Source organism: Odocoileus virginianus, chromosome 7, assembly GCF_023699985.2.
Source record: "Odocoileus virginianus isolate 20LAN1187 ecotype Illinois chromosome 7, Ovbor_1.2, whole genome shotgun sequence".
NCBI lineage: Eukaryota > Metazoa > Chordata > Mammalia > Artiodactyla > Cervidae > Odocoileus > Odocoileus virginianus.
Window position 1 is genome coordinate 1,261,448 of NC_069680.1, and position 22,804 is coordinate 1,284,251.

At 39.8% G+C, this 22,804-nt stretch overlaps 1 protein-coding gene and 1 long non-coding RNA gene across 2 annotated transcripts in view; one reads left to right on the forward strand and one right to left on the reverse strand.

The window, feature by feature from the left end:
* The window catches only part of TM9SF3 (transmembrane 9 superfamily member 3), a 57,367-nt gene extending 40,777 nt beyond the window's left edge, over positions 1 to 16,590 (reverse strand). The window contains exons 1-2 of the mRNA XM_020883135.2: positions 16,363 to 16,590; positions 7,506 to 7,701 (exon numbers count right to left, since the gene is read on the reverse strand). Coding sequence (XP_020738794.1) covers positions 7,506 to 7,701; positions 16,363 to 16,458 — 292 coding nt within the window. The 5' untranslated portion in view covers positions 16,459 to 16,590. The remainder of the gene's footprint in view (positions 1 to 7,505; positions 7,702 to 16,362) is intronic.
* Positions 16,591 to 16,719: 129 nt separating this feature from the next.
* Positions 16,720 to 18,950, forward strand: LOC139035949 (uncharacterized). The gene is made up of 2 exons (XR_011488597.1): positions 16,720 to 16,959; positions 18,770 to 18,950. It is a non-coding gene; the product is annotated as an uncharacterized lncRNA (long non-coding RNA).
* Positions 18,951 to 22,804: the final 3,854 nt, after the last annotated feature.

Here is a 22,804-nt window from a genome sequence, read left to right on the forward strand (position 1 = left end):
GAAGAGCTTGGTCACTCAACTGAAACACGCACTTCCCTCTGGAGAAAGCCACTCTGAAGACAAGGAACGTAATGTCTAAACTGAATATACCAAATCACCACTCAGCACTCTACATGACTGGAACACAATCTGAAACATCCATCACCACAAATCACAACTTTAAAATTACAATAGGATATACCCTTCTCACCTGCTCCAGTATTCTTGCCTGGGAAATCCCATGGACAGAGAGCCTGGTGGACTACAGTCCATGGGTTCGCAGAGGAGTTGCACACAACTTAGCAACTAAACAACAATAACATACTCTTCTCACATGAAATATACACCTATGAATCCTGAAGAGGATGCAATTAAGATCTTACCAATGCAAATTTTTTTTTATGGGGGAAAAAGAAGAAAACCAAAGTTATAAAGTAGCAAATGTCAACACTGATCTTCCAAACAGAAAGCAAGGGTATTTATGGAAACTACATGCCAGTAAATCTGTCATCAATTCTCAACAACACTCCAGACTAATAACTGAATAGACAGTGAAAGCACTGAAAAAAGAATGTGATAATTATTTATGAGTTCTCTAAGAACATATCACGCCTTCCTTTGTTTACTCTTTTGATAGCATTACTGAATTGGAAAATCAAAAATATTCTATCTCAAATTCAGCAGCACTCAGCAGTTTCTCATGAAGTCATTATAGACAAATGATAGAAAAATGGGCAGAAACTTGGATTTTAGTCTGGGTATCATTACTTGAAGTGAAGTGAAGTCGCTCAGTCGTTTCCGACTCCTTGCGACCCCGTGGACTGTAGCCCACCAGGCTCCTCCGTCCATGGGATTCTCCAGGCAAGAATACTGGAGTGGGTTGCCATTTCCTTCTCCAGGGAATCTTCCCCACCCAGGGATCGAACCCAGGTCTCCCACATTGCAGGCAGATGCTTTAACCTCTGAGCCACCAGGGAAGCCCTGTTGTGAATAAAAGCAATTCACTTAACCTCTGTGACCCTCAGGTTTCTCAACTGTAAAAGAGATAACATCTATGCTATCTCTGTCCCAGAGCTGTTTTAAGGACAAGTGCCCATATAGTCACAGATAGTGACTATAAGTACCTCTCTGAAAATCAAATGAAAGTGATATCTCCCTTATCCCCCGAAATGCATATTCACTCAAAATTAAGAGTGCAATTCCAGAGGGTCTACAGACCCCTGAAGCCATAGCTTCTTACTCAACTTTGTATACCCAGAGCCTACCATAGGGCTCTGGAATACAATAAGCACTGAAAAACTGCTGAATGAACCTTTTAAAAAAGGACTGAAAAACTGGCATTTTCACTGTTAATAACTATGTACATAAACAATATTAACTGACCCAACTGACTGGCAGGATAAACTGTATAATTTTTTTCTAGATGGCTATCTGGCAACATGTAAAAACAAAAGCCATGTATACCTTTTGATTCAGTAATTCTACTTCTAAGAATTTAACCTAATTAAAGATTCAAAGATGAAATAAAGTACTTATGTGCTAGTATAGACAAATGCATCATTATTTCTAACAGAAAAAAAAGGGAAGGGGGAAGGAAGGAAAGAAAATAATGAGTAAACTGGCACTGGGAAATGGGGGGAAATTATAATATCCACTTACAGAAAACTTAATAAAAACATTTTAAACAGTAATTAACAATCTGAAGACAAGCTTATAAGATGTTAAGAAAAAAAGATTAAAAACTAATTAATACATAACATTAAATGAGCAAGTGCTCAGAACAGTATCTGGCACATAATAAACATTATGTAAGTGCTCATTAAATACATTTTTAAAATCATACTAATAACATGAACCCAATATATTACTAGTGTTTATATCCAGGTGATTTTCATACTCTTTACACTTCTCTATAGTTTGTAAATTTTGTACATTGATCCTATATCACTGTTAAAATCAAAATATATATATATATATATACACACACACATTGTTTTGCAAACAAAAAAGACAGATGTCAATCTGAAGAAAACATTAGCAATGGTTTGAATAAGAACTTATAGAAAGACCGTGCTTATCAAATTTTCAGTTAGTGTAAAGTTTAAAAAATTGCTAATACCATGAATTCAAAATATCTAGTCAAGATTCAATATAAGATTCAAATTGCCTGGTTGAGCTAAAACACTTCAGTTGAAACCAATAGGATAAAATATTGCATCGAGTTCCCACTTCCAATTAAACAAGGCAGATTAACCACAAGTGTCTTTTACCTTCAAAACTCCATTAAAATGTCAATAAAGGAATAAAAAGAATGTAGGTGCACAAGGACAGAAAGGAAGACAGTGAGAAAAGATTTCAATAAATGTTGAGGAAATGGAAAACAAATGGAAGATGGCAATGACTAATAAGGCAGCGGAAACTAACAGAAGGGAGGATGGGGCTGTTGTCACAGGACGCAGGAGGCACACTCAGGACTTGCAGGCACCACAGACATCAAAAGGTGGAGGACAGACAGACACAGGGCTGAACACACTGTATGAAACTACGTTAATGGAGGACTTGGATGCCCAGGTCCCCTCCTCCACCCATCACACAACCAGATGAATACCCTTAACTTGCCCCTGCAGTTGACCAAAGGCACTTGCCCTAGAGAACTTCAGCAGAGAAGCTCCAGCCTCAGAAGAGCAGGAACAGGAGAATCCAGGGACTGGAGACTGGGTGGGGTTATCAAAAACAAAAATCTTCATTCAGGCTGAAAGGACCTGCAGCCTCCCAAGCCCTTTCCCCACCCTTTGGCAATCAGGCTTTATCAGATATCTGGAGGGAAATACTGCAGAGTGGTTAAAACTCAAATTGGTTAAAGCTCAAACTCTAACCCTGGACTGTTCAGTTCACATTCTCACTCCCCCACTTTTCACCTATGAATCCTTAAACAAGTTTACTTCATCTCTGGGCCCCAACTTCCTCATCTGAAAAATAGGTATAATACACCTCTGTAAGTTTATTTCAAGGATGAAAATAGACAAGATTGAGAATCACTGAGTTAGAAATATACAAGAGTCTTAAACAGCCCCTGGTATATCTCCATATCTGCAGTACTCACCATTTCACTCTAGAGAAGTAGAAGAAATACCAGTAAGATAAGTTAACCCCTCTGTTAACTTGGAATATTCAAGGAAGAGAAAATTCAAGGGAAGACCAATAAAATAAACAGGAGGAAGGAATCCATCAACTTTTCAACAATTACATTTATATATTATATATATATTATATATATTTATATTAATTGTTCATTATACTGCAAGAATTCTTATAAGAGGGAATGGAGTGGTTGGTTACCTCCCCTGCTTAAGAATTACTATTCTAGTTCAGCACTGCTAGTTATTAGAGAAATGCAAATCAAGACTATAATGAGATATCAGCTCACACCAGTCAGAATGGCTATCACCAAAAAAATCCACAAACAACAAATGCTGGAGAGGATGCGGAGAGAAGAGAACTCTCCTGCACTATTGGTGGGAACGTAAGTTAGCAGAGCCACTATGGAGCGTAGTATGAAGGTTCCTTAAAAAACTAAAAACAGAGCTACCACATGACCCTGCAATCCCACTCCTGGGCATATAACCATAGAAAAACATGATCCAAAAGGATACATGCACCCCGATGTTCACTGCAGCACTGTTTACAATAGCCAAGACATGGAAGCAACCTAAATGTCCACTGACCAGGGAATGGAAAAAGAAGATGTGGGACATAGCTACAATAGAATATCACACAGCCTTTAGAAAGAATGGAATGATGCCATTTGCAGCAACATGGACAGACCTAGAGAGTCCATCTTACATCTTACTGAGTGAAGTAAGCCAGACAAAGAAATATCAAATGACATCCCTCATATGTGGAATCTAAAAAGAAACGACACAAATGAACTTACCTACTAAACAGAAAGAGACTCACACACTTAGAAAACAAACTTATGGTTGCCAGGGGAAGCGATAGTTAAGGACCTCGGGAAGGTCATGTACACACTGCTGTATTTAAAACGGATGACTCATAAAGACCCACTGTATAGCACATGGAACTCTCGCTCAATGTTATGTGCCAGCCTGGATGGGAGGGGTGTTTGGGAGAGAAGAGATACATGTATACGTATGGCTGAGTCCCTTTGCTGTTCACCTGAAACTACCACAACACTGTTAATTGTTTATACCCTAATACAAAATAAAAACTTCAAACAAACAAACAAAAATAACTATTCCAGATCTAAAGATCATTAATGAACAAGTTATCATAAAGAAAAGTAGGCACAAACTAGGTGCCAGACAATTTATTAGAGCTCACTATAACTTAATAGCTAAGGATGCAACAGTGAATAAGAATTCAATTGTCCTTGCCCCTGTGGAAGTAACTAAACCACCCAGCAGGCTAGTGCAGCAGCTTGAGGATAAGTCAAATCCTATACTATGGTCAATAAACTCAATTATCATTTTATAATTGAATTTTATAATTTAGTCAAATAACATTTCGTAATTGCTAATACAAAATCAAGTCTGAAGTACAGACACACACTATGTGCTATTAGTATTCACAACAATGACCTTTTCCTGAATGTAAACTTTTAGGAACTTTGATAAATGATGTATATGCATTATCTCATTTAAATCTGATGATTCTATCAAGTGAATATTATTTCCCTCATTTCACAGATGAGGAAAGTAAGATTAAAGAGGCTGAATAATTTGTTCAGAACCATATAGATAGGCAGAGGCAGAGCTGAGATGCATCAAGTCTCTCTGACTCTAAAGCACATGTTCTTTCCACTCCATAAAAACAAGACTCCAAGAGAGAGGTACCCTTGAAAATTACAGGGTAATGATTTCAAGTCTTGCTCAAAGATACCCACCTTGAGTATGCCCCTTTCTTTCTAACTTTCTCTAAATGTTCTCAATGCAGCATTTTGCTAAGTGGTAGCATAAAAACTATTAAGCAAGGAAAAAACAAAGTTGTCCATAAAACCTTGAGAGAGGGGTGTCCTACATCAGACTCAAAACTACCACCCTCTCCTCTAAGAATGCTGAGTCATGTCTGACTCTTGACAACCCCATGTACTGCAGCCCTCCAGGCTCCTCCGTCCATGGGATTCTCCAGGCAAGAAGACAGGAGAGAGTTCCCATTTCCTACTCCAGGCCATCTTCCTGACCCAGGGATCAAACCCGAGTCTCTTCTGTCTCCTACACTAGCAGACAGGTTCTTTACCATTGCACCACCATCTATTTAGTGACCTTCATTTTACGAAACACCACCAATCCATTTAGCCTGACAGAATCTGCTAGGGTAAAAAAAAAATTTATGTTTGTGTGAATGCACGCCTAAGTGTGTATCTGTATCTGTATATAGATAGTTTTTCCTAGTGTCACAGTATTTCCAAAATCGTATTGTCTTACTTGAATATGCCTTCAGAAGAACCTTTAAAAATCAAATACTTAAGGGATGAAAGATTAACAATATAAATACTTCTACAGTTCACACAGGGACAGAGGGCTCAAGTTTCCACAAGCATTAGCATGCTGCAGTATGCCTTCGTTTCATCTCTGGGCCTCTCTGAGAGGAAATCAGATGACACAATCTGTAAGGTCCATCCCACCTTTAAAGTTCTACGATACAAGAACCAAGAAACCCCAAAAAACATTTTTCAAAGCATGATCAACTTTATCTCTGAACAGAGAGAGCAAGGATCTACAACTGAAAGAGAAATCTTATTAGCATTTTCTATTGCATCTGGACCACGTAACATGGCAGTTCCTTTAGCAGCATATTCGTGCTGGAGTGCAGGGTTGACAGAACTCCAAGGAACTGCCAACTCTTAGGGAGTAACATCAGCCAGTTCTGACTCTTTTCATCTAAAAGTGTTTAGTCTGAAAGGAAAATAAATTCCACTTCTACAACCCATGAAAACCATCCCTCTCTATCTAAAAAATAATCTTTCCATCTCAGCTTCAAGAAACTAATAAAATAAGAATCGTTAAGACAGCTGAATGAGTAACTCTTCTATAGTAAGTAAAAGTGAAGATTTCAAAAAGGTATGAAATCTGTTCATAGTAGCAACTAAGGACTCAGGGGTTTTTGCCTATTCTTTCTCTGGTTCCTTTTTAATAAATTAGACATGAGTATCAAATATGGAAGAGGAGAGAGTATGTGAATAAATGTAGTACTGAGGCTCTCAAAGACCACATAGTCTAAGTTTCCTCCTTATTTCTGATTAAATAAATTACCTCATTAAATTAAAGCAAGCCTTAGGGCATGTTATAATAATTCATAAAGTTACAGGCCATGCCACTGTGGTTTAAATTTATAACTTAATTTTATAATTAAACCCCAAGGAATAATATACAAAAAAATGTAAATGCATATACCTATTTTCAACAATAGGGAGAAACATCCTAAAAACAACAAAATTTAACAAATCAAAATTAAACATTACATTCAAAATATTATCTTTAAAATATCTCATTTCACACTCTCTTCCCAAAAGGCTAAAAATATCAGAGGGCCATTACTATTCATTTCATACATGTAGACAATAAAGTTAAAATTGGAGTAAACAACTTTACTAAAATCAATAGAGTAAAAGAAACAGGATTAAAATTCAAAGCTTCTGATTACAAGATCCATGCTCTATTCAGACATCAAGACACCTAATCAAAGATCCTGCAAAAATGCAATTACTCAGGTGTCTGCCCACCAGGTAAAAATGTCCATGCAGGAAATACCTGCTGGGACAAACTTCACAGTGAAAAATAAAATGTATAAACACACTCTTGGGCACTGATAAAACAAATAATAAATAGCTACAGGGGATTTCCACCCCCACCCCCAATTTTAACAAGTCTTTGACTTAAAATTTTAAACCACACTAAACAGGTGTTGAGAGGATAAAGCAATACAACACTGATAAATACACTGAGCCAATAGTACAAATTTGAATTTGAGACTTTACACATAATTTTTAAGCATCCATTCAGCCCATTACATCTCTGTACCTCTGGAAATGACTCCATTAGGAATCAATGAAGGCTTTCCCCAAACACATCATGTCCAACCACTAAAAGATTTATTAGAAAACACCTTTCAGAAATAAATATGCTAAGGAAATGTAATTTTATTAACAAGATCCATGAATGTTTTATAAATATTCAAAACAAATCTTTGTTAGTTACTAATATACTTTTCTAAATATAATATACCTAACTTAAAGATAAAAACATCTTTTAGAGTCTGGAGCAGTGGATCTCAAACAAGGATGATTACCGATGTTTAAAAATGTTTCGACTGTCCCAACTGGGAAGTGCCACTGGCATCTAGAGGGTAGAGGCCAGGAGCTCTGCTCAGTGTCCCACCATGTACAAGACAGCCCACCCCCACCCCCTGGCAAAGAATCATCTGGACCCAACATCAATAATGCCAATGTTGAGAAACCCTCGTCTACAGTCTAACTTTTATCACAAGGACTATTAAGGTTTACGTACCTTTGAATTTAATATCCAGACCGCTAAATTCCAATTCAACTCCTTGAAGTGCTTCTCCCAGAGTTTCATGGTAATGACTGATACTTTTTTTTGACCCCACACAGAATGGAAGTGAAAAGTACTTATATGTCTCTTGGCGATTATGGTAGGGCCCAACAGTATTCATCCATAAGACAACTTCCTCTTTATCCTGATACTGAAACAAACCAAAAAAGCAAGTAAGAATACATTTTTTTTTTAATCTAATTCAAGTTAAGGGCATATTTTGCTATTTATTCTAAACAAAAATGTACTATCTCAGTTTTGGAAGCTTTAAAATAAAATGCTGGAAGCTTGTTTCAAAACGATGATCAGTTTCTACACATTAAAAATGAAATTTGGTGAATTTTAAAATGATGTATTCTGATTATGGTCTCAGGCAGATTCATGTTTTCCAGACTTTGTTTTATAGAAGATACAGTTTAAATAAACTCCAATAACCTGTAAGAAAATGTTTATACTTAACATTTACACAATCAAATAATGATAAACCCAGAACCGACATGATTCACCATGCTAACGTGGACAAAGGAGGAGGAAACAAAATCAGTAGTTTATCCAGAACCTAATGTTAATCACTGGAAACTCCAAAAATCTAATGCTGTCAGCAAGCACAAATAAAATTTCACTCTTTCTTCCCCCCCACAATCATTGGTCAAAAGGAGGAAATGACCAAAGAAGAGGAAGAGAAAGCCATACTATGCAACCTCCACAACTCATCCAAGTCATCATTCTATCTTTCCCTTTATCAGCCTGAAACACAGCTACTGCATGCAAATTTCTTTGAATAAACAATTATGGCTTTACCCATCAGTGAATACTTTATGTAACTAAACTTGTGCTGTGGTCCAATGACTTTGGGTGACTTCACCTTTCCAGGGTCCAACTGGGGAACTGCCAAAGATTTCTAAGATCTCCTCAAGTTTAAAATTCCAATGATTCTATGAAGAGTGGTTATCTGAGTGATTTTAAAACTAAGAATCCTAATTAGCAACACAAATGAAAGACAACATAAGACGCAGGTTGTCAACTAACAGTGCAGAACTTATATCACCAAACAACTATTTACTGAGTACCTACCATGTGCCAATAATTGTGTTCACAACTGAGACAGCTTTGAACAAGACACATTTCCTGCCCTACTAGAGCTTAGAGCCTAAACAAAAAGATGGACACTGAATGAGCAATTATAATCAGGCAGTGTGCTTATGGAGCATATAAAAGAGAAACCTATCCAACCAGCCAAAATACCAAACATTACTCCCAGTCCTCCATCTAATGGCTTCCCTCATAGCTCAGTTGGTAAAGAATCCTCCTGCAATGCAGGAGACCCCAGTTCGATTCCTGGGTCAGGAAGATCCACTGGAGAAGGGATAGACTACCCACTCCAATATTCTTGGGCTTCCCTTGTGGCTCAGCTGGTGAAGAATCTGCCCGCAATGCGGGAGACCTGGGTTTAATCCCTGGGTTGGGAAGATTCCCTGGAGAAGGGAAAGGCTACCCACTCCAGTATTCTGGCCTGAAGAATTCCATGGACTATACATAAACAGTCCATGGGGTCACAAAGAGTCGGACACAACTGAGGGACTTTCACTTCACTTTTCCTCCATCTAAAATGAATAAACATTTTCCACCAAAATCCAACATCTCCAAAACAAACTCATCCCACCCAAACGCAACCCCTCAAAACTTTTTCTAATAGTATTATCCTCTCAGACACGGAGACTCAATCTCCAAGTCCCTCTGCACTCCAAAAACCGTTGACTTGTCTATTCTTATATAAGGCATCTGCCTCTTTTGATTCATACCACCATCAAATTAGGACTTAGATCTAATCACCTTCAAGCATGATGTCTCACTGCCCTAAGACATCATTCAGGTACCTCGTCAAGGAAATAAAAAACTACCTGACTTTTTGAATACATGACACATGTACTAAGAACAGTACTAGGTGTTAAGGCTATAAAGGTAAATCTTGTCCTATTAAGTAGTTCACAGTCCAAAGTGGAGCCAGAAAAGTAAATGATTAACAGTGAAGAAGTGTTACAATTAAGGTAAAAAGAGTTATTGTAGCAACAGTAAAAGAATGATTATTTTTGCTTTGGCACAGAAGGATTGGGATGAGTAACAATATGGAAAATCACAAGCTGTTTCAAGTGAATCCAGAAAAACTGTAGATAATCTTTATGTACGAAGAAACCAATCAAAGGTCTTAATGTACCCACAGATCCCCATTCATAACTACTCTTGTTACTTTAGGGGCTTGACAAAATACAAATGACATCACCCTTCTGTCCAATGTTTAAGGCGCACTGCACTAATCAATCAAGGTATTCCTTTCTGCACAGATACAGATACAGCATAACAAATCTCAGAACAGTTCTCTAAACCCATCACTATCCACTGAACAGAGCTGGTATTAAAACAGAATTGAAACCTGTTCACAGAGTAGAAGCTTTTTGCATAGTATCATGTACACAAAAAATATTTAATAAATATGATGAAAAAACACTGAAGAAAGGCTGAAATGAAAGGTCGTTAGCAACTTAGAAGTTTCAGGTATGTGCACCGAATGCAATAGTATCCTTTGAAAGAAGGAGAGGTAATCACATGTATCCATTCAGGATTATAACCCTGAAAGAGAGGAACTATTCTTGTCATTAATCCTGCTGAGAGTCTGCAGAAATTTTATAAACGTAACAACTTGTGAAAATAAACAGAACACCTTCTCTATAAATCCTAATGCTCAAATTCCTTTAAAAATAGACAAAAACACTAACACTTGTTAAAATAGAGCATTCATTTATTTCATACACATTGAAACATAAGACTAAAATAATTTAAGGGTCATAGTGTGTGTTAACTACACATTCTGAAGTCACTCATTTTCAACATTCATGAAACCTTAATGCAGCAGTAGAGTTCTGATGACATGATGCAAATGTGTACAACTCTTTAGCATAGGATTCCTTCTGGGAAGAGGACTGAAGCAGTGAATGGGGGAAAAATACATATATATATATGTTATATAGACATAAACACGCATAGACACACACACACAGATTAGGATGAATATTAAGGTTAAAAATGGTTCTTTTACATTGCTCCTTATACAGACCACAAATTTCAAGAATTTAAAATGTTTACTTTTCATTATAGTTTTTTATTATCCCTGAGAATAAGTATTTCCAAAGGGAGAGTTCTTTTTAGAGAGAGAAAAATGTGTCTTACAAGATCTTGAAATAAGAAAATACCAAAAGGAAGAAAAATTTGAAGAAGAAAAACCTTTCCTTCTGCTAAGCTGCTAGAAAAGTCCCTGGGCTCCCCAACTGGGTGGGAAGACAGGACTGGTAAGACTCTCCCCTCCACCTGTGGAGGTCACAAGTGTGAATCGCTTAGTCATGTCCAACTCTTTGCGACCCCATGGACTGTAGCCCGCCAGGCTCCCCTGTCCATTAAATTCTCCAGGCAAGAATACTGGAGTGGGTTGCCTTTCCCTTCTGCAGGGGATCTTCCCAACCCATGGATCAAACCCGGGTCTCCAGCACTGCAGGCAGATTCTTTACCATCTGAGACACCAGTGGTACAGCCAAAAGGCTAGCCTAATCTGCTTTCAAAACATCCCATGTCTTAGCAAGCTCTTTATAAATACTTTCCTACCTGCAGGGTATAATCAGAAGAGGGGGAGAGAAAAAGTAAAGCAAGCATAGCAGTGGATCAGAGGATCCCTGGACACGGGGGTGGTTCCTTCCATAAGGCTTCTTATTAAGGACATACCATGTTCTGGGTGCAGTTCTAAGGTCTTTATATATATATAAAATTTAATGTCTCAGCTCCTATGATTTTCCCCATTTTACAGATTCAAAAAAACTAAAAAGAGACGTTACACAATTTGTCCAAGATCATTCTAATTTGCATTGCATTTATAAATTTAGGACTACACTTTTGCTAATCCCTAATCAGCTTTGTTAACTGAAGAGCAAAAACTAAATAAAGGAATTTGGGGAAAGTACAGTTGTACAAAGTACCTAAGGAAGTGCTAAACACTGAACAACTTTTCCATGAGCCTTTAATCTGCCCAACAGTAAAAAAAATAAAAAACCTTCCTAAGAAGCTCCTTGTGCTCTAATCTCAAAAGTAATGACCTTTGTTCTCAAGAAGTCACCAATGTTGGGTCTCTCATTTAAATACAGTTTATATGCTGGGACAGTGCAGGTACAGAAGTTTCCCTCCTTGATAGACATGGTGAATTACCTTTTCTCAGGAGGAGCACTTCAGGAGATAATGTTACTGATGACCTCATACAAAATCCAAATAAAGAAATCAGAATTTATGTAGACAGGCAAAGAACTGAAGACTCAGAATAAGTTCCCAAATGCCATTACTTTTATGAGATGAGGGAAAAGATATATGCTTACTTTAAAAATACATATCTGAGAAAGCAAAATCCAGTTCTGAAATGTTTCAAAAATCACAGTTTCAATGCCTTTTAATTATTTAAAAACATACTTCAGAATGCAAATACAAATTATTAGTGTATTTTTGGATAACCTCTTGAGATAACTGCTCTCTCTCAAAATAACCCTATTCCTAAATAAACTTTTAATCTTCCATAGAGTACAGCTGAAAATAGGACAATGAATTCTGGCACTTCCTAAAACTAGATCTATATTAAAACACTCACAAATTCACTTGTAGTAAACAGTTTATCCTCTTTATAAATCTTCACATATGTTTTAAGAGTTCCATACTCCCAACAGAGATAAAGACTAAAGGCTTCCATTTATCTAAGCAATCATCTTTTTTTTTAACCCAGTGGTGTAATAGTGCTTATGGCAGATTTGGAGAATAGGCTATCCTAAGCACAGAGCGGGTCCTTCCAACATTACCTATACGAGGTACAATGGGCTACAAAGAAATGGTAACCTAGGTAGGGCCCCTAAAACACAACAGGCATCCCCAACACCATGCATCTTAAATGAACAATGGTCTTCGTTAAGCAACAGGGTTATCAAACTTCCAACCTTGCATATTCTTACCCCTGGCAGCTCCCCAAATACTCAAGTCACTCAACAAGCACTGATTAAATACCACTTGTGCTAAGCACAGAGCCTGGTATATGACAGACCCAGAAAAAAATTTTATTTTGTGACCTTGAGGAAACAAAGCCCAAAATAAGTCAAGGCTTCAGTGTAAATGATAAAATGCTTTTAAGATTCCTGTGCCACTGATTGTTGATTTTTTGATGCTGATATTTTTACATAGTATTAGTATGGAAATTATATGTACAAGACAGGTGGAAAAAACAAGGACTAGAAATCTTGTAGCTCTGACTCTTCCTGTGGCCCTGGGCTAGCCACTGCGCCTCTTCAAGTCATTAGGAAAATGAGTCTTGAATTCAATGGTCCTAAGTCTTTCCAGTTCTAAAATTCTATTCTCAATTTGCAATTTTTCAAATGAGTCCTCAGGAATCTTAGGAGACATGATAATCTAACTCCAGTTGTTTCCGAGAGCTCCAACTTTCAGAAATCCAAATAAGCATGAGCCATACCCTATACACCTTTCACTCCTAAGTGTTCTTTTTATGACTCTTCAATCATTTATTAAGAACCTGTCTTTCATGAAAGTATTCTTTAATTTTTATTTAAGAGTGTGTTCTGTAATTTAAAAACTGAAAGGAACTCATTTTATATATTCTGCATGTGTATATATTCTAGAAGCCAGCAGCATGTTTCCTTACCATTATTCTCCTGACAATATTAAGAGCATTGGACAAATAAGCACATAAAAAAATACCGTATGACTCAAACGGTCAGCTGAATCCTAATCCAGTAGGTAAAGTAAGAGAAAATCAAGGGCTTTGAGGAACTGCATTAAGTAGTTGGTTGCTCTGTCTTAGGATCAGTTACATAATTTGTGGGGCCCAGCACAAAATAAACATGCAAGACTCCTTTCTAAACAAGTACTAAGAATTTCAAATGGTGACAGCACAGCCTTCAGCTAAGCAGTCTGTCTTGCACACACCAAGTGGCTGCAGGGGTCACATGCCCATTTCCGTCCCTCTTTAACACTAAACCAAACACAACCTCAGTAACAATTCCCTATGAAACCAGGCTTACCCAAACTTTTCTTTTAACCACTTAGAAGTATTTTCAATACCGAAAATAACTCAACTGGAAACCAACTGTTTTACTGTCCTATTTTTTAAGGATAAAAGGCTGTAGCGCATATCCTGTGAGTGTGTAGGAGACTATTAATTCAGCTCGCCTGAGTTCAAATCCTACCTCTACCTGTACTAGCTGTGTAGCCTCATGCAAGTAACTTCTTCATCATCCCGTTTTCTCATCTATGCAGAGGACATAATCCCATTCATTTCACAAGATTATCAACACACGTTTAAAATACAAGTTAATACATATTAAGTACTTAGGACAGTGCCTACCACATATTGCTACAAAAGCTTAGCTATTATTTCTATCTGGAAACTGTCTTCACAGAAAGTTAATCTAAAGGGCAAACTTTAACTTTTAGATGGTTCTTTGGTTAACAATCCAATTTCATAAGTATTTATTAAACACTTACTCAGTAAACTTCCCTTGACAATTTTTCTCTCCCTTCAGTATCATTCTGTCTTCATTAGCTACTTCTGCCTTCTTGGTGGAAAAAAAAAATCACTTGACCATACCCTTATCAGTTTGAGGTGAATGCCTAGTTTTCAAAAATATTTTCAAGAAACTTTTAAGAAATAAAATATTTTGGCTAATAACCAAATATATAATGACACTTAAATTTTTTACATATATCTTCATGCTATTTTCCCTATAATTTTTAAATGCCTAAAATTTTTAAATAGGTATTAACAAGTGAGAGCAGTTCAATGTAAACATGACTGAAATAAAAGAGTCAAAATTTTTTTGTCCAACAATTTTCTCATACATGACGTTTTCTCTCAAAAACCTTTTATCAAGTATTTTACATTCAATTTCTGGTTTTAAAATATTAAACGTTCCTGCCATAAAATTTCAGTTAAATTGGCATTTACATTTAAAATTTGTATATTAATCTTTTTATTCACCTCCAATTTGTAGCATTTTAATATGTTCTTTTCCCTATTACAGCAGTTTACATAAAACACAATATAAAAGGGGGTTTCCCTGATAGATCAGTTGGTAAAGAATCTCCCTGCAATGCAGGAGACCCCAGTTTCATTCCTGGGGCGGGAAGATCCAATGGAGGATAGGCCACCCACTCCAGTAATCTAGGGCTTCCTTTATGGCTCAGCTGGTAAAGAATCCACCTGCAATGCGGGAGACCTGGGTTCGATCCTTGGGTTGGGAAGATCCCCTGGAGAAGGGAAAGGCTACCCACTCCAGTATTCCGTTCTGGAGAATTTCATGGACCGTATAATTTCCACAGGGTCGCAGAGAGTCGGACACGACTGAGCGACTTTCACTTTCATTATATAAAAGTAAAATACTTAATATGCCTGTACGGTGGAACTAAAGAGACAATTCCGAGTTTTATATGCTAACTTTTCCAAAGTGCTCAAAAAAAAAACTGTTAAAATATTAGTACTCGTTGGCCAAAAGAATGCCCATTGGAAATGAACACTTCTTACTCTTTGAGACAAGTTTTTAAACTATTTAACCTGCGAATAAAACCATCTTAAGGTGAAAAGTCACAAATACAGTACAAAAACGTCCCCGGCTCCAGACTTTAAAAATATACAGATAAGAAGTTGCTGTGTCTGAAGTTGCTGTCCCTTAAAGTTTAGAACTCGTGTTAACTAAATGAAGAGCACAGCTAACCTGCAGACTTCTCTGGTCGCTTCATTTCCTCACTTGTCAGAAATGACAGAAGACTTTCAGATTTAGTACTACACAACCTCTCAAGCAAAGTCGTATCATTAATGAGTTAAGGTCTAAAAACACAAACTACTCACACTCACCCTCTAATTTACATGACTTTACCGCCCTGCCTCACACCTACCATTCCGAAAGCCACAGAATTACATTCCTAAGTGAAAGTCACAAGAGGAGTCGTTAATATCCAAGCTTTAATGTTGAAAATGCCAATTAAACGAACAGTCGATCGATTTTAGGCTAAATGCAAAACCGACTGTTCCCAGCAAGACCCTGCACAATCAGAAGCTGCCCTAGAGACCACTGGGACGCGAGCCTCATCTCGAGGCCAGAGGAGGTAAGGAGAAAGTTACAAGGCCTCCAAGGCGGATGCCGGGGGCTGAGCGCCTGTACACGTGTAAAGTGCTCGTCACCTCAAGTTTATCAAGGTTGTCCCCACGCCAGGGTTAGATTCCGGTTTGGGCAGGAGGGGGAAACCAAGGCCGGTGAGCACCATTAAGTGGTGGATATTTCCTGATTAGGGTATGACGAGTAATACGTGGTGCATCCATCTTCCGCCGAGTCGTAGCCCCCCAGCAGCACGGGCGCAGCTCCCTTCCCTGGGGGACACCAGCCTCGAGACTGCGGCCCCCACTGCCGCGGCCAAGTGAGCCCCGACCCTCAGACTCCACTTCTTTCCCGGCTCCCGGGACTCCGGGACCCAGAGGTTCGGCGCCATTTAGGTCCGGGTTGGGGAAAGGAGGCCCAGGCACTCGAGAGTGGAGTCCTGTCCCGGTAGCACACGGAAATGCCTCCTCCCCGCTCCCGGGGTTCCTGCTCCGCCAGGCCCAACCGGAAGGCGGCCGCGGGGCTCGGCCGGGCAGCCGGGCCGTCCAGGCCGCCCCGGGCCTGCCGAGGCGGCGGGCCGCGGGGAGCGGGCGGAGGCGGCCGCGCCGGCAGGGAGCGCTTCTTCTCACCGTGTGCTCGTGCTCGTCCGCCCGGGCCCGGGGCAGCAGCAGCAGCAACAGCGCGGCGGCCGCCGCCACGCCGGGAACGCCCGGCAGCGGCCTCATCCTCCGCGCTCCCACCGGCCCGGCGTCGGCCCACCGACTCCTCCTCCGCCGCCGCCTCCGCCGCGGCCGATTCGCATCCACGGGGCGCGGACAGACGCACGGGGCCCGGGCCCAGCCGCTGGCTCCTCCGCGCCGCCGCCGTCACCGCCCGCTCCGGAGCCTCCCCCGCCCCCCGCGCCTCCCTGCCTCTTCCTCTGACTCAGCCACGTCATCCGGCCACCCCGGCACACGCCGGAAGTGCCTCGCGACGCGGGGCCGCAACCGCCGCCGGCCGCCCCGCCCGGGAGGCGCGAGTCCGTGGCTGCTGAAGGCCGCCCGAGGGTCCGGCCGGTCCGCCCGCCGGCTCCCAAGGTTGGCGGCACGCATACTGGCCCCAGCCTCGCGCCCCTCGCGGCTGCCTGGCCCTCAGCGCAGGGCCGAAGCCGCCTCTGTTCTAGTTGTGCGACCTGGGTCAAAACGCACAACTGTTCCTGGCCTCATTTTCCTCGGCTGTGAAGTGGGGTAATAGTCTGACCTGCCCCCTCTCGCTTGCGGGGATCAGATCGAATAACGCACACAGGCTCTCGGCTCCCGCCGAGAATGAATCACCAGCTCCATTATCGTCATTAAGGGAGATTGCTAAACTGGTGCCGGGTTGGATGAGTGTCATAAAATCCCTGAATATTTTTTGAACATCTGTTCAATCTTTTTAAAATTCTTGTTAGTTTATTTGTTAAATCGCCCGTCCACAGATAGAAACACCTCTTAGAATCTAAGCTTCTCTCCTAAGCAGAGATCCTGTTCACTGACATGTACTAGAACGGTGTCAGGCCCATTGTGGAAACTCGAAAGTTATTTGTCAAATATATACCTGAACATACAACTGCACAGTCTTCTAAGCCAAACATCTGGACCCTGGAATCGAGTTGTCTCTATCAGCCATCAGCAGTCAACAAGTTCTAGCATTTGTTATCTTAGAAATATCTAAAGAATTAATTTTTCCTCTCCCCTCCTAGTAACAGCCAGTTGTCTACACCTCATTCACCATGTATTGCAACAACCTCCTAACAGGATCCTTTTTACCGGTCTTCCTTACCTATTTATCCTCCCCAACAGGTACCAGAGGGATTCTTCCATAAAGAAACCTGACTATATCACTGGCTTGCTTAAAATACTCCTTGTATATTGTTTACATAAATCAAGAAATCACAGCTAATGTTTCATCTGCCAGGCACTATTCTGAGCACTTCACATGTATTGACTCCAATCCTTAGGCAACGGGCACTGTTTGTTCATTTTACAGAAATGGTAACAGAAGTACAGAGGGGTTAAGTAGTTACTGAAGGACTTGATCCAAGCATCTGACTTCAGAATCAGTCTTTTGTTTTTAATATTTATTTTTATTTATTTATTTGGCTGTATTCGGTCTTCATTGCGGCACTTGGTTTTTTTATTTGCAGCATATGAACACTTAGTTGTGGCACGTGGGATTTAGTTCCCCCACCAGGGATCGAACCTGGGCCCCCTGCATTGGGAGTGTGGAGTCTTAGCCATTGAACCACCAAGAAAGCCCCAGAATCATTATTTCTTACTACTAATGGACCGCCATCCATACAATCATTTTAAGAAGTGAAGTAGACTTGTATACACTGGCATGGAATGATAGCCAAGAGACAATTGTAAGTGAAAAAATTTGCAAGTATAGACTAATTCCATTTTGAATGATATTAGTCTAACCACAGAAAATAATGTGAAAGATTATGACTCAAACCATTAACAGTGTACATGACTGCCAATACTTGAGTGTTTTGTACAATGGGTATGTGCTATCTGTGTAATTAGAAAAAAAATTCCTTCCTAAAGGATAATCCTATTAGCATGCAACTGCAGAATCAGTTCCCAGTTTATCTCCTCAGTTTTACCTCCCACTGATCTCTGCTCAGGCCGAAAGTGAAAGTGAAGTCACTCTTTGGGAGCCCATGGACAGAGGAGCCTGCAGCAGGCTCCTCTGTCCATGGGATTTTCTAGGCAAGAGTACTGGAGTGGGTCGCCATTTCCTTCTCCAGGGAATCTTCCCGACCCAGGGATCGAACCCAGGTCTCCCGAATTGTAGACAGGCGCTTTACCATCTGAGCCACCAGGAAGGTCCTGGTGTCTGCTCTGACTACATCCCTATATTTCCCAAATACACCAGATTCTTTTATACCTCTGTACCTTTGCTCTTGTTTTTTTAATTTTTATTGCAGTATAGTTGATTTACAATGTTATATTAGTTTTTGCTGTACAGCGAAGTGAATCGGTTGTATATACACATTCATTCACTCTTTTTTAGATTCTTCAGTGTTCCCTTTGCCTAGAATGGAAACGAATGGACAGCCTTTATTTACTCATTTTCCTGGCCTAAATGAATGACCTCTTCAGTGAAAGCTTGCATGATGCCCTCAGGAAGTTAAGTATCCCTTCTTCAGGATTCCAGCTGCATTTATGTCATAAAATAATGTATGTCATAATTACCATAGTCTCATGTCCTCTTCTATACTGCATTCTGACCCTTTTTGATGGCATCCACTATCATTTGTTTATATCTGTCCCAGCTGTTGGGACAGTGCTTGTCACATCATAGACATTCAATAACTATTTACTGAAGACATACATAAGTGAAAAGTCAAATAGCATAGAAGCACTTAAGGAACACTTTCCAAATAGTCTAAGAGGCATCACAAAGGCAGTACCTGATTAATTGCTGAATGAATCATACATCAGTAATTGCAATAGAAGTCAGAGGAGGTGTCTTATCCATTTTTGTATATCCCTCAGAGCACCTAGCACTGTGACTTGCTCATAGTGTAAGCTCAGTGAATGCTCCGTGAATGAATAATCACAGCTCTTGAATCAAGTGATGATGGGCAATTGAAGAATAAGCAGTGTAAGTGCTGAATTAAGATGGATGAGTAGTTTCTTGCTTAACATCCATCACCAGCCTCCACAGATTTGAGGCATTAAGTATTTGCTCCGTATTGTCAGGAGCACTAGGTTGGCGATTGCTTAAGGGTGGGGATAACAGGGCTTCCCTGGCAACTCAGACTTAAAAATCTGCCCATAATGCAGGAGACTCAGGTTCAATCTCTGGGTTGGGAAGGTCCCCTGGAGAAGGAAATGGCAGCCCACTCCAGTATTCTTGCCTGGAGAATTACATGGCAGACAGAGGAGCTTGGCGGGCTACAGTCCATGGGGGTCACAAAGAGTCAGACACAACTGAGTGAGGGAGGACACAAGAAAAAGTATTCATTTGGGGAGTGTAGACTTAGAACTAGGAAACGCTACACACATAACAGACAACAGGCGTAACAGTGTACAAAAAAAGAATTGCACAAAATGTGACCAACAGTGCAAATGTTCAAAAGGCAATATGAACAATGAGCAAGAAGAGAAAAGCAGACCCTGTTTTGGCAGCATATTTGGTAAAGTTTAATGAGGGAAAGAGCATGTAGGGCCATTAATGCAAAGAGTATTTATTGAACATCTGTTATGTGCCAGGAACTCTGGTAGGTACAAGGAAATGATAAATAGCTTTAGGTGATAAAAGTCTGATAACAAGTAGGCTTGGGAAGAAGGAATAGGAGATAAAGTAATTAGAGGAAAAGGAATATGGCTTCAAAGATTCTTGGAGCCTGATGACCTCAAGGCTCAAAAATCACTAGTGCTGGGCTTCCCTGATGGTCCAGTGGTTAAGACTCTGCCTTGCAACGCAGTGGACACCAGTTTAATCTCTGGTCTGGGAAGATCCCACATGCCATGGGGCAACTAAGCCCACGCACCACTTAATTTCTAACCCTGTGCTCTAGAGCCTGCAAGCCACAGCTACTGAAGCCATGTGCCTAGAGCCTGTGCTCTCCGACAAGAGAAGCCGCCACAATAAGAAGTCCACACACAGCAACTAGAGAGTATCCTCCACTCTCCACAGAGAAGGCCCATGCAGAGCAACAAAGACCCAAACAAAGCACAGCAAAAAATAAATAAATTTTTTAAAAAATCATTAGTACTCAAGGGCACCATCAAAATCAGGGTTGTTCAATCAATGTAATACACCACAGTAACAAATTGAAAGATAAAAACCATATGATTATCTCAATAGATGCAGAAAAAGCCTTTGACAAAATTCAACATCCATTTATGATTAAAACTCTCCAGAAAGCAGGAATAAAAGGAACATACCTCAACATAATAAAAGCTATATATGACAAACCCACAGCAAGCATTACCCTCAATGATGAAAAATTGAAAGCATTTCCCCTAAAATCAGGAACAAGACAAGGGTGCCCACTCTCACCACTACTATTCAACATAGTTTTGGAAGCATTGGCCACAGCAATCAGAGCAGAAAAAGAAGTAAAAGGAATCCAGATAGGAAAATAAGAAGTGAAACTCTTTCTGTTTGCAGATGACATGATCCTCTACATAGAAAACCCTAAAGACTCTACCAGAAAATTACTAGAGCTAATCAACGAATATAGTAAAGTTGCAGGATATAAAATTAACACACAGAAATCCCTTGCATTCCTATACACTAACAATGAGAAAACAGAAAGAGAAATTAAGGAAACAATACCATTCACCATTGCAACAAAAAGAATAAAATAATTAGGAGTACATCTACCTAAAGAAACAAAAGACCTATACATAGAAAACTATAAAATACTAGTGAAAGAAATCAAAGAGGACATAAACAGATGGAGAAATATACCGTGTTCATGGATTGGAAGAATCAATATTGTCAAAATGGCTATACCACCCAAAGCAATCTATAGATTCAATGCAATCCCTATCAAGCTACCAACGGTATTTTTCACAGAACTAGAACAAATAATTTCACAATTTGTATGGAAATACAAAAAACCTAGAATAGCCAAAGTAATCTTGAGAAAGAAGAATGGAGCTGGAGGAATCAACTTGCCTGACTTCAGACTCTACTACAAAGCCACAGTCATCAAGACAGTATGGTACTGGCACAAAGACAGAAATATAGATCAATGGAACAGAATAGAAAGCCCAGAGATAAATCCACGAACCTATGGACACCTTATCTTCGACAAAGGAGGCAAGGATATCCAATGGAAAAAAGACAACCTCTTTAACAAGTGGTGCTGGGAAAACTGGTCAACCACCTGTAAAAGAATGAAACTAGAACACTTTCTAACACCAAACACAAAAATAAACTCAAAATGGATTAAAGATCTAAATGTAAGACCAGAAACTATAAAACTCCTAGAGGAGAACATAGGCAAAACACTCTCTGACATAAATCACAGCAGGATCCTCTATGACCCACATCCCAGAATATTGGAAACAAAAGCAAAAATAAACAAATGGGACCTAATTAAACTTAAAAGCTTTTGCACAACAAAGGAAACTATAAGCAAGGTGAAAAGACAGCCCTCAGATTGGGAGAAAATAATAGCAAACGAAGCAACAGACAAAGGATTAATCTCAAAAATATACAAGCAACTCCTCCAGCTCAACTCCAGAAAAATAAATGACCCAGTCAAAAAGTGGGCCAAAGAACTAAACAGACATTTCTCCAAAGAAGACATACAGATGGCAAAAAAACACATGAAAAGATGCTCAATATCACTCATTATCAGAGAAATGCAAATCAAAACCACAATGAGGTACCATTACACGCCAGTCAGGATGGCTGCTATCCAAAAGTCTACAAGCAATAAATGCTGGAGAGGGTATGGAGAAAAGGGAACCCTCTTACACTGTTGGTGGGAATGCAAACTAGTACAGCCGCTATGGAGAACTGTGTGGAGATTTCTTAAAAAGCTGGAAATAGAACTGCCATATGACTCAGCAATCCCACTTCTGGGCATACACACCAAGGAAACCAGATCTGAAAGAGACACGTGCACCCCAATGTTCATCACAGCATTGTTTATAATAGCCAGGACATGGAAGCAACCTAGATGCCCATCAGCAGACGAATGGATAAGGAAGCTGTGGTACATATACACCATGGAATATTACTCAGCCATTAAAAAGAATTCATTTGAATCAGTTTTAATGAGATGGATGAAACTGGAGCCCATTATACAGAGTGAAGTAAGCCAGAAAGATAAAGACCATTACAGTATACTAACACATATATATGGAATTTAGAAAGATGGTAATGATAACCCTATATGCAAAACAGAAAAAGAGACACAGATGTACAGAACAGACTTTTGGACTCTGTGGGAGAAGGCAAGGGTGGGATGTTTCAAGAGAACAGCATCGAAACATGTATATTATCTAGGGTGAAACAGATCACCAGCCCAGGTTGGATGCATGAGACAAGTGCTCGGGCCTGGTGCACTGGGAAGACCCA